The sequence below is a fragment of the Schistocerca nitens genome, chromosome 1, assembly GCF_023898315.1.
Source record: "Schistocerca nitens isolate TAMUIC-IGC-003100 chromosome 1, iqSchNite1.1, whole genome shotgun sequence".
NCBI classification, from domain to species: domain Eukaryota; kingdom Metazoa; phylum Arthropoda; class Insecta; order Orthoptera; family Acrididae; genus Schistocerca; species Schistocerca nitens.
In genome coordinates, this window is record NC_064614.1 from 1171652030 (window position 1) to 1171665532 (window position 13503).

The following is a 13503-nucleotide window of genomic DNA, read 5'->3' on the forward strand; positions in this document are numbered from 1 at the left end:
TACTGTGTCCGTGTGGCACAGTACTTAACCCAACTGCCTAGTAAGCAGATGCCAGGTTGAAATCCTGATCCGGCGCACATTTTCATTTAGCAGTGCTAACGCCACATAAGGCCCCGATGCAGGTGACATCATGAGTTCCTTCCCTTTCCTCTCCTTCTCTCCCCCACCCCCCTCCCCTTCAACACCCCTTCTCCCCCCATCCTCCACCTTCAGTTGTTGACATAATAGCAAAAACTAGCATTGATTACACCTGGATGTAGCATGATGTGATAGGAATTGGTCAAGGTATTCGACTTCTGATCATGTGTGAGCAATCCCAGTATTCATCTTGCTAACGGTGTTATCAGTCTTAAATGTATCCAGAATATCAAATACTTATTGAGAGGAGACATTAAATTTTCGCTATCCTTTGCTCATAACTTGAAAATTTTCTGATACAGTAATGTTGATTTTATTGACAATAACTCAGTTTCTCTGTAGGAAACAAGGTAAAGCCGTGGACACAATTTGTCAACAAGGCACTGTGCAAGGTACTACTAGCTCCGTAACGGTGTGGGCTGTGTTAACACAGAATGGAGTGGGTCCTCTGGTCCAAATGAACTGATCATTGACCGGAAATGGATATGTTTGGCTACTTGAAGACCATTTGCAGCAAATAATGATGGAATTTTTATAGATGACGGTGTGCCATGCCACCAGGCCACAACTGTTCGTGACTGGTCTGAAGAACATTCTGGACAATTCAAGCAAATAATTTGGACTGTGGGTTTTAGAGACTAGGACTGTGGATTTTACAGAATACTTGAGACACTCCATGTCAATCATGCTAATTCAGTGAGAAAGAAGTTCAGTGAACCATTTGAGGTTAATATCGGACTATATGACTAGGCATAGACCACTGATACTGTATCATGTTTTCTTCTATTTTCTGATTTTGTTTTCCGTGTTAGACATTGTGCTTCATTAACAACTGAAATTCATATTCTCTGTTCAAGTAGTCAGTAACACACCATTCTGCTTTTAGAAGATGTTAGTGGATTTCTGGTAAACCAAAAAAACTGATGAAAGTCATAACATACCTCCTAATGTCATGTTGGACCTTCTTCTGCCCGGTGTAATGCAGCTATCCCACATAGCATGAAATCAACAAGCCGTTGGATGTCCCCTGCAGAAATATTGGAACATGCTGCCTCTATAGCCGTCCATAATTATGAAAATGTTGCCAGTTCTGAATTTTGTGCACAAACTGACCTCTCAGTTATGTCCAATAAATATTCGATGGGATTCTTGTCAGGCAACCTTAATGGCCAAATTATTTGCCCCAATTGTCCAGAATATTCTTCAGACCAGTCACGAACAGTTGTTTGCATTGCTCATTGTCATCCAAATGGCGTATTGTCATCCAAAAAAATTCCATTGTTTGCTGCAAATGGTATTCAAGTAGCCAAACATATCCATTTCCAGTTGATGATCAGTTCATTTGGACCAGAGGATCCAGTCCATTCCAAGTCAACACAGCCCACACCATTATGGAGCCACCACTTGCTTGCACAGTGCCATGTTGACAACTCGAGTCATTGCTGTATGGAGTCTGCACCACACTCGGACCCAACTTCAATGTGGACTCATCTGACCAGGCCATGATTTTCCAGTCACGTAATGTTCAATCGATATGGTCACGATCCCAGGAGAGGCACTTCCGATAGTGTCTTGCTGTCAGCAAAGGCATTCGCGTTGGTTGTCTGCTGGCATAGCCCATTAATGCCAGATTTTGTATCACTGTCCTAATGGATACATTCATTGTACATCAGGCATTGATTTCTGTGGTTATTTCACAGTGTGTTACTTGTTTGTTAGCACTGGTGACTCTGTCCAAACACTGCCACTCTCGGTTGTTAAGTGAAGGCCATTGACCACTGCACTGTCCTTAGTGACAGGTAATGCCTGGAATTTGGTGTTCTCAACACACTCTTGACACTATGGATCTTGGAGTATTGATTTCCCAAACAATTTCTGAAATGGAATGTCAAACATGCATCACTCCAACTGCCATCCCATGTTCGATGTCTGTTAATTTCTATCGTGCAGCCATAACCACATGGAAACCTTTTCACATGAATCACCTGAGTACAAATGACAGCTCCGCCAATGCACTACCCTTTTATACCGTATGTATGCAATACTACCGCCATCTGTATATGTGCATATAACTATCCCATGACTTATGTCACCACAGCGTGTCCAGGTTTGTGCAATTACTTCTTGTAGATGAAATCATCTTTGAGGCAAATAGCATGGAATGTAGAAATGGAAAAGAAGTAATTCAGTTTGAAAAAATAATGTAAGATACATCCCTTCCCTCTCCTCAACCCACACAGATTAAGCTCAGCCTAAAAAATAAAAAAAAGAAAGAAAAAATTGCACAGACTACATGGATTGAGGATATTTTATGCTCCTGAAATGCTTAGTAGCTGTATCGTTCCTATATTTTCCAGCAGCAATCACCTCTGTTTTTTGTTTGGATAGCTGCAGGACAGAAATCTTCCATGATGTCAGCATTGTCAAAACAGTCTTTGCATTTTTTTCCAATGTGAACCAAACTGTCGTATTGAATCTGACCTTCAGTCTCCTTGAAATATGTTTGAAACATGGAAACATTCAATACTGCATTCTTATTGTTAAAACTTTTACTGTTCAAAGCATTCCAGGTAGTAACAATATTCTTTATGTCCTCAGTTCGGGACGACATTGTTTGTGTGGAATCATCAGTTTCTTATACTCACACTTATCGTGTCCGTCTGTTGGAGTTCCTACGCCAAGTGTTTCTGCCACAAGGCTACCCCGATAGTGTTAGCAGTGACTACTTCAACTACCAGATATGGGATACAGTTCAGGTGAGATGACAATTTCTGTAGCTTGTAAATTTTTAGGCTACTTTACAGATGACTCTAATTTTGAGTACACACATAATTAATTTATTCATTTATTTATTTCATCTTTGAGAGTTTTGATGCTATTGATGGTTATGGTTTGTGCAAATTGAGCAATAGATAGGTCACATACAATAACAGTAAAAAAACAGTTAAATCATGTAGATTTACATACATGCAGTGTGATAAGTTAAAATTTTAGGTCTTTTTTTGCACAATCAAAAAATTCCTCTTTTGCACTAAAAGCCTTCTTTTTCAGCCAGTTTTGTAGAAGGTTTCTGAAGGTTTTTAATGAGGTAGTAAGTGCTTTTGGTGGCAGTGCATTGAACAATTTTATACGAAGGTATGTACAATTGTTGTGAATCTTGCTTAGTCTTGTAAAGGGTTGGTCAATCTTTTCTTTGTTTCATATATTGTGACAATGGAATTGTTACCTTAATTTGTAGCTGTTTTGGTTTTCTTTTGTGTAGACTATGCAACTAAAGATACACAATGATGGTATTGTCATAGCACCCAGTTTCTTGAAAATTGGCATTCAAGATACATTGTTTTTGAAAATACTTGCTACACATCTAAGAGCCTTTTTCTGCCACCTAAAAACTCTTTTTTTCCCCAGTGGAATTGTCCCAAAGTAGTATGCAGTATGTTATGTAGCTATGAAAAAAATGCATAATAGGAGTTGAACATAATGTTTTGACTCACACATGCTCTAAATTTATGTAAAAGATATACGTATCTTGATAATGTATTGCATATAGACTTTTTATGGAGGTTCCAACTTAATTTGGAATCCAAGGGTCCATTCAGATGTTTAACTGACACACAATCATTGTTGATATTGCCTAAACCAAAAATTAAATTTTCAGTTTTATTCTGGTTTACAGTTAATTCATTGTCTTTAAACCAGATACTAGAAATTATTAGGTTGGCTTTGCTTTGTTCCCTTAAGTCCTCTGTTATTTCCAATTGAAATGAAAGTGGTATCATCAGCTATAGATCATATTTACGTGGTATTATATAGGAATGGTCTCTCTTTCTTTCTGACATGTACCTCCAAAAGAACAGACACCATTGATTGATCAGCAGCTGTACTGAATCATGACGAAAGAAATATCAGATACTCAGCTGCAATGGGGCATTGAATGAACTCAACAGTGACAGATGAAAATTTGTGCGAGACCAAAGTCAAACCCGGATTTCCTGCCTTGCGCAAACAGTCGCCTTAACTACCTCAGTATCCAAGCACTTCCCCCATCTAATCAAAATCTCCAGATGCTGCACACTATAAAGCAGTGCCCCTATGCATTAATCCACTTGCTTGGAGCTTAATTGTATTCCACACAGAAATATTGTAAAGCCATTTGGCATATATATATTATATAGGAATGAAATTATAATCATTTGTTTGAATTAATAGAGGGAAACATTCCACGTGGGAAAAATATATCTAAAAACAAAGATGATGTGACTTACCGAACGAAAGTGCTGGCAGGTCGATAGACACACAAACAAACACAAACACACACAGAAAATTCAAGCTTTCGCAACAAACTGTTGCCTCATCAGGAAAGAGGGAAGGAGAGGGAAAGACGAAAGGATGTGGGTTTTAAGGGAGAGGGTAAGGAGTCATTCCAATCCCGGGAGCGGAAAGACTTACCTTAGGGGGAAAAAAGGACAGGTATACACTCTCTCTCTCTCTCTCTCTCTCTCTCTCTCTCTCTCTCACACACACACACACACACACACACACACACACACACACACACACACATATCCACCCACACATATACGGACACAAGCAGACATATTTAAAGACAAAGAGTTTGGGCAGAGATGTCAGTCGAGGCGGAAGTGAAGAGGCAAAGATGATGTTGAATGACAGGTGAGGTATGAGTGGCGGCAACTTGAAATTAGTGGAGATTGAGGCCTGGTGGGTAACGGGAAGAGAGGATATATTGAAGAGCAAGTTCCCATCTCCGAAGTTCGGATAGGTTGGTGTTGGTGGGAAGTATCCAGATAACCCGGACGGTGTAACACTGTGCCAAGATGTGCTGGCCGTGCACCAAGGCATGTTCCGGAGATGGGAACTTGCTCTTCAATATATCCTCTCTTCCCGTTACCCACCAGGCCTCAATCTCCGCTAATTTCAAGTTGCCGCCACTCATACCTCACCTGTCATTCAACATCATCTTTGCCTCTTCATTTCCGCCTCAACTGACATCTCTGCCCAAACTCTTTGTCTTTAAATATGTCTGCTTGTGTCTGTATATGTGTGGATGGATATGTGTGTGTGTGCGAGTGTATACCTGTCCTTTTTTCCCCCTAAGGTAAGTCTTTCCGCTCCCGGGATTGGAATGACTCCTTACCCTCTCCCTCAAAACCCACATCCTTTCGTCTTTCCCTCTCCTTCCCTCTTTCCTGATGAGGCAACAGTTTGTTGCGAAAGCTTGAATTTTGTGTGTGTGTTTGTGTCTGTTTGTGTGTCTATCGACCTGCCAGCGCTTTCGTTCGGTAAGTCACATCATCTTTGTTTTTAGTTATATAGGAATGATGTATGTTCTTTCAGTATGTCCGAGTATCTGTATCCATAGTTGACAGAGGTGGTGTAGAATGTAAACAGGGTTGCAGATGTGATGCTTGCACTTCCCCACATATTTGCAGAGAAGACATTTTAGGTATTTCGCTAGCTGGTGTATAGGTGTGTCAGCATGGGAGATTAGTTTTTGTACAAGGTTATGGTCTGTGAAGGCTTCAGTGAGGCCCTGGTATATTTCAAGTGGCATCACTTGTCACTGCAGGTTTCTGGCTGTTTAGGAGAGATTCCTTTAGATGGCCCATGGCACCATCCTATGCCAACCTTTTCATGGGCCATCTAGAGGAATTCTTCCTAAACATCCAGAATCCTAAACCACTCACCTGGTTCAGATTCATTGATATTTTTGCGATGTGGATTGAGAGTGAGGACAACCTATCCACATTCCTCCAGAACCTTAACAACTTCTCCCACATTTACTTCACCTGTTCCTACTCAACCCAACCTGCCATGTTCCTAGATGTTGGCCTCCACCTCAAAGGTGGCTACATTGGTATCTCTGTCCACATCAAATCTACTAACCACTAGCAATACCTCCACTTTGATGGCTGTCACCCTTTCCATACAAAGAAGTCCCTTCCATACAGCCTAGACACCCTTGGTCATCGCATCTGCAGTGATGATTGGCCCCTCTTGAAATATACCGAGGGTCTCGCTGAGGCCTTCACAGCATGTAATTATCCTCCCAACCTTGTACAAAAACAAATCTCCAGTGCCTTATTTTTGCACTCTACAACCAACACAATATACTCGTTCATTCCTATGCAACGCCTGCTCCCAGCCCCTTACCTCATGGGTCATACCCCTGTAATAAACCTAGATGCAAGACCTGTCCCATACAACATCCCATCACCACCTGCTCCAGTCCAGCAATGAAACATCACCTATTCCATGAAAGACAGGGCTACCTCTGAAACTAAACATGTCATCTACAAGCTAAGTTGCAACCACAGTGCTGCATTCTACGTGGGCATGACAACCAACAAGCTATCTGTTATAGCAGGCTGTTCCAACTGAGCTCCAGGGAGCCGGAGCGCTCCGGAGCGCTCTCTGCGGCAGCTCGGAGCCCTCGTGGAGGGGGGAAGCGAACTCACTGCCCCCCGGCCGCATGCAGCCGCAACTGACGCAATAATCCGTGTTTAATGACAGCTATGACTAGCCGAGGGAGTCCTGTACCTCTATTGGAGGATACCTTTCTATTCATTGAGAAGGATGGTCGTCTGCAATGTCTTGAATGTCATAAAGTATTTAATTCTGCGAAGACGTACAATATACGACGACATTATACATGTCTTCACGCAGCGCACTACGATCAGGTAGAAGGCGTTGCACACAGAGAACTGGTAGCCAGGCTTAAGAACGACGTACCAGGAGATATACGTTCAAAAACGGTTTTGTAATACGGAGGATATCAAAACATGCAATATAGTTCATGTTCTGTAATGCATTTATAATTTTCAGGTGAATGAGAGCGGAGAAAACACTACTGAATCTGCAATTCGAGCAAGCTACAGGGTCGCTCACATCATTGTGACAAGTGGCAAGCCATTTTCGGTGGGACCACTCGTAAAATCGTGCATGATAGCAGTAGTAGAATGTTTGTTTCCAATGGAGGTGCAGGCACTTGAAGGGGTTTGCCTGTCGAAGCAAACAATGTCTCGTCGAATCCTGGACATGGTAGCGGATTTAGAGACACATCTCAGGAAAAAGGCGAGAGCTTTGTTGCATTTTCGCTAGCGCTTGACGAAAGCACTGAAATATCGGACTGTGCTCAACTTGCAGTCTTTGTGCGTGGTGTCGACATGGAGCTGCAAGTAACTGAAGAACTCTTGGATGTGGTACCACTCGATTACACCACAACAGGACGTGACATTTTTGAAGCTGTTTGTGAATCAGTGGACAATATGAATTTGCTGTGGGATAAGCTCCATTCTGTAGCGACAGACGGTGCCCCACAAATGATCAGGCGTCATCAAGGTTTTGCGTCTCTTTTGAAAAATAAACTCAGGGACGAATTCGAGAAAGACAAGAGGCACTATGTGCTGAAACAGTAGAGCTAGGTGGCTTAATGAAAGATGTCGTAAAGTGTGTGAATTTTGTGCGGCGTCACGGTATGAATCATCGCCAATTCAAAGGATTCCTGAAAGATATGGAAGCGGAGTATGGGGATATACCTTACCACAGTACAGTTCGTTGGCTGAGTCGGGGAAAAGTTCTTGATGTTTTCTTTGCCATTTGTGAGGAAATATCCCTTTTTCTCGAAATGAAAGGGGAAGAAATGCGTTGTCTGAAAGATATAAAATGGATATCAGTCCTGGCGTTCCTAGCTGATATAACTATGCATCTGAATAATTTAAATCTGTCACTGCAGGGCAAAGGGCAGCTAATCGTTGACATGCACGACCAGATCAAAGCGTTCATGGAAAAGTTACGTTTATTTGAGAGGCAGATGAGTAATGGACATTTTACTTTCCTCAGTCGTCTTGCTTCTTTAAAATTACCTGAAGGTACTACTTTCGGTGATTACCAAGCAAAGTTAAAGCAGCTCATCACGTCGTTTGAAACACGATTCCAAGACCTCAGTAGTTTGGAAATGGAACTTAAGATGTTCAGCACTCCATTTTCAGTTTTCCCCGATGACTTGTCACCGTCACTTCAATTGTAATTGATTTGCAAAATTCAACTTTGTTAAAAGAGAGGTACTACAACACGTTGGATTTGTCATGATGGTATGGTTCATTACAGCAAAAAACATTTCCCGAGCTTCACAACAATGCCGCTCAGATCATGTGCATGTTTGGATCTACGTATTGTTGTGAGCAGCTTTTCTCAGCAATGAAAAGAGTAAAAAGTAAGTAAGGATCGTTTCTTCAGGATGCAACAATATACGCCATCCTCCGCATTAACGCTGCGAACACTTTGATTCCTGATATTTCCGATCTTGTAATGAAAAGAAAATGTCAAGCTACAGAGGCCCAATAAATTTAGTATGCAACTTCTTGTAAAACAGTTGTTTCTTACTTATTTGCTGAACGTTATATTTCCCAGTGTAGCATGTCACCACGTCTTAGCAGTTAAGAGTATGAGGTTGTCAGTCTTGTAAGAAGCAGCCGGCACATCAAAACGCTTGCCTTGCCACCTGCCTCAGCCAGCCGTGCCATGTGCCGGCCCACTTGAATGGTTACAGCGAGCCACACGGCTCCCTGGAGCAGGGAGCACTCCGCGGCTCACAACGGAGCCGACGAGCTGGAACAGCCATGAGCAGCAGGCGAGCAATGCTCGGCAGAGAGTGGAGATGAGAAGCCACCAGGCAGGGGAGCCGCTGGAGGTATCGCTAACAATGAACAGATGAACAAATAGAGCACAGCAGACACTATGACCGACCAGAACAGAACACAAAGCAACCAAGCAGGAACTGAGGTGATAAACACAGCAAGACAACAACAATGCAGGAACACTCCAAACAATGATGATATGTATCTCAGCATACAGAACTAGAATGCAGTACGGCCGAGATGCACACGCAAACTGCAGCGAGTACCAGATTGCTTGGGTAGCACCATGCGGCCACCTAAATACATGACCATGGGAAACATGATTGGCTGTGGACTACACGTGGTGCAGAGAGTGGTACACTTGCACGGCGAGGCTCGCAGCGCAGATGCACACCGGAGCACATATACCCCTAGTGGGTATCCAGGTCCATACCCTATGGTGCGCATTCAACTTCCGCACCTTCCAACACCAGATTTTCTGTCCACATGAATAGCCGCCGACAAACTGTGGCCAAGAAACAAGTGGACCACCCTGTTGCTGAGCACACTGCCAAACATGGCATCCTTCATTTCAGTGACTGCTTCACAGCCTGTGCCATATGGATCCTTCCAACCAACACCAGATTCTCTGAACTGCGCAAGTGAGAACTTTACATGCAATATATCCTATGTTCCCGTAACCCTCCTGGCCTCAACCTTCATTAGTCATCATCCTCACCCATCCAGCCCCTTCCATGTCCCCATTCCAGCACTACACAGCCCTCATTCCACCATCACACACAGTCTTTTTACATCTCTCCCTTTCCACTACCCTCCCCACCTCTCCCCTGCCCACTGTCTAACTTCCCAACTTACATAACTGCCCTACACCCTCTCTCCACCTCATCCCTGTGCGCTCATCAGCAGCACTGCACTGACAGCCACCCATATCCTACTATCCCTCCCCCCTCCCATGCCAGAGTGCTCCTTAGCCCCAACCAGTCGCTACTCCCATCATGCACTGGTGCTGCTGCTCGCAGTGTGGAGGTGCCTGAGACTGCAGGTGTGTGTGTGTGTGTGTGTGTGTGTGCGCGCGCGCGGTTTATTTTTGACAAAAGATGTAGTGGCCGAAAGCTTTATCTGTGACAATCTTTTTGCTGTGCCTATCTCCACTATATAGTGAGTAGCAACTTTCCTTTTCATAATACTGTTACATTCCATCCTGTATCTTCCATTGTTTGATTAGTTGAGTTATTTGTAGGATCGGCATTTATCTTTCTGGGACAGTGTCATTCAGAAGATCAAAAATCTTTGTATTGTAGTCCAGATGTGACATTAGGACCAGAGTGTTGCCCTTGTCAGCAGCAGAATTAGTTGCCTTGTCCTCTCACAGATTTTACAGTAGTACTCGTTCTTTCTTGGAGATGTTGGATCTTATTATTGGTGCCTTGGTTAAGGGCTCTACAAGTTTAAGGCATACCTCTTCTACTGCTTCTGGTGGCAGTAAATCTGCAACATGCTCAACAGAGCTAATATAATCTTCTGTTGGTAGCATTTTTGCAGTAGGTGCAAAATTTAACCCCCTTAAATCCTTGTCCAAATGTTTGCCAGTGAGATTAATTACTGTTGGGCTGTGTGCACTGTGGCTTGGCTTTTTGTGCAAGATGTCAAGGTTTTCTTCCTAGCGTGCAGACAATAAGGGAATGTGTGTTTCAAGGAATATCAGTAAAGGCTATGAATAACAAAAGAGAACCCTATGATGTAGGTGGCATTGGTAGTCACTTGGCTATAAACAGTGACACGGGGCCAAAAGTAGTTCATAGTCGAGTTGGAGTCCAGTGAGTGAGCACACTTAACAGCAAAACAGCATCTGATGAAGATGAGTGGTTTGGTTGGCAAAGTATTGTACATAAAATGTAAACAACAGCTTTGTTGTGTACCAAGAAGTAACCATTATGCAGGAGTACTTCTGGGAAGTATGGAAGATACGAGTGAGTTACCAGTGGAAGTGAACTTGAGAAGGTGGGTTGCATGGATAGATGAGTCAGGAAAGCAATAGCCCATGAACGACGAAGGTTCCTAGTTCAAGACCTGAACCAGCACACAGTTTCAATCTTACAGAAAGGTTTAAATCTATGCTTACATCACTGCACAGAGATTATTCATTCTCAGGACAGAATTGCTATCAAACTCAGTAATTATATAACAGTTATGAAAATTCATGAATGGAGAAATACATAAAATAAAGGAAAGGGAGCCACTCGTCTGTAGCTGATTGATACATGGAGCACAGGAACACATAACAGAAAACAGCATTCACACTAGTGTTCAAGCAAGAGCTCTTTTTCTAACCAAAGTACGCACATACACACTGAACCACTCAGACATCCAAACATATGCTCCTGTAACCACAGTGAGACTAATCATGGATACTTGATTATTGAAAGCAGTTGGGAAAAGGTAAGGTGAGGGAGTGGGAAAAGGTTAGCAGAGGTATGGCCAGGGGCCTTTGAGTATCTAAATGATGTGCATAGTGGAACCACTGTTGAAGTCATCTGTGTTGTGAGAAGCAGTTACAAACACTGGATGGTCACGTTTGTGGCTTGCCACAGTTTGGCTTTGGCCGTTCATGTAAATTGACCGTTGGTTATTTGTCATGCGCACTTTGAACGCTGTATAGTAATTGCAGCATGGCTAATTTATAACATGGCCAATTTCAAAATGGTCTTGCGTTTTATTAGGTAGAAGACACCTGTGACTGGACTGTGGTAGGAGGTAGTTTGTGGATGTATGGGACAGGACTTGCATCTGGGCCGACGACAAGAGACTGTCCCATGGCGGTGCAGGATTGGGAGTAGGATTGTAATAGGGATGGACAAGGATATTCTGTAGGTTAGGTTGGCAATGGAGCACTATTTGTGGGTAGTATTTTAGGTAAGATAGCCTTCATGCTGGGGCATGAAAAGAAGTAGTTGAAGCCCTGGTGTAGGATGTGGTTAAGATCTAAAAGGCCAGGGTGATATTGGGTGACCAGAGTTGTACAGTGGCTGGTTAACAAATTTTTAGGTGTCAGAGGAGCAGATGGCATGGAAGATTTGTTTGCGAATGAGCTTAGTAGTGTATTGTATGTCAGTAAAGGCTCTGATAAGGTAACCATTATATTTCAATAACTCCTGCTTACCGCTGCAGATGCAGCATCCATGGATGGCCAGGCTGCAAGGAAGATTTTTTAACATGGAACGGTTGAAAGCTGGGAGAGTGGAGGCACTGTTGGAGGTTGGTGGACATGATATGGATGGATGTACATGTTTGTTGAGCCAAGTGACAGGTGGTGATCGATATCAAGGCAGGTGGCTTGTTGTGTTGAGAAGGATCAGGTGAAGTGGATTTGGGAATACGTGATTAGGTTATGGAGGGAGGAGCAAAGTATGTCCTTGATGTGAGTCCAGATCATGAAACTGTCATCAGTGAATCTGAACCAGATAAGTGGTTTTAGGTGTTAACTGCGTAGAAAAGATTCCTCCAGATGGCCCATAAACAAGCTGGCATAGGATAGCACCATGAGAGTACCCATGGCAGTACCATGGATTTGTTTGTAGATTTGTCTTTCAAAAGTGAAATAGTTTTGGATCAGGATGTAATTGGTTAGCAGGATTAGGGAAAAGGTGGTGAGTTTGTTGTCAGGAGAGTGATTGGAAAGGTAGTGTTCCATGGCCACAAGGTGTACAAGAATGTTGTGTCCAAATTGACTAACAAGGAGTCTGTTGGTAACGGGACAGGAAATGTGGAGAGGCGGTGAAGGAAGTGAGCAGTGTCTTGAATGTAGGATGGTGGGGTATGGACAATTGTTTGAAGGTTTTGGTTAACAAAGGCAGAGGTTCACTCTGTGTGAGCATTGTACTCAACCACAATTGGGCACAACTGGTAGAGAGGCCTGTGGGGTTGGGTTTGTAGAGTTTGGTAAGTAGGTGTGAGTGGGAGTGTGGGGGAATTCCTGGTTTGAGGAGGTAGATGCATTCAGATGTCAGGTTTTTGGATGGACCTAGGGCTTTGAGGAGGTGCTTGAGATCATGTTGGACTTCTTGGATGGTACCATGGTTGTAATGTTTGTGTGTTTTTCCTTCCTGCATCACTTTTCGCTCTACCTTCTGTACTTTTTTCGTATAGCACAGCCACACAGACATCTGGCCAAAGACCTGTCTCCTTCCTGCTACCCTCTCGTTGTGTCCTACCTTATCCCCTCCCCACCTTCATCAGTTCAGACAACTGCTTTCAATAATCAGTCAATAATTAGTCCTCCCATGGCCATGAAAGTATTCATTTGGGTGTCTGCTTGGTTGTGTGTGTGCACTTTGGTTAGAAACAGAGCTATTTCTCAAAAGCTATTGTGAATGCTATTATCTGTAAGGTGTTTCTGTGCTCCATGCATTGATTCACTATAGATGAGTGGTTACCTTTATTTTTTGTAAAATTTGTAATTAAATGTATGTATAAAAGTTGGTACTTAGTTTTTGCATTATTGCCTGTGTTGAATCCAGGTATCAAACAGCAGCAGAAGCATTAGATAAAAAAAGAGAGAAAAGACAAGAGCAGTTGTCAAAATATTTCATGAAAATGAAAGTGACAGCTTGTCTGGGTACCCACAAAGGTGTGTTTTTTATGTAAATTTGGAAATGATTGAAAGCTTGCAATACAGCCAGTTATCGTGTAATTTTAAGAAGGGACT

General features: G+C 42.8%; 1 protein-coding gene across 1 annotated transcript in view; it reads left to right on the plus strand.

Annotated features, from left to right (window-relative positions):
• Window positions 1-13503, plus strand: part of LOC126200092 (RUS family member 1) — a 102260-nt gene that overhangs the window by 23266 nt on the left and 65491 nt on the right. The window contains exon 2 of the mRNA XM_049936678.1: window positions 2737-2894. Coding sequence (XP_049792635.1) covers window positions 2737-2894 — 158 coding nt within the window. The remainder of the gene's footprint in view (window positions 1-2736; window positions 2895-13503) is intronic.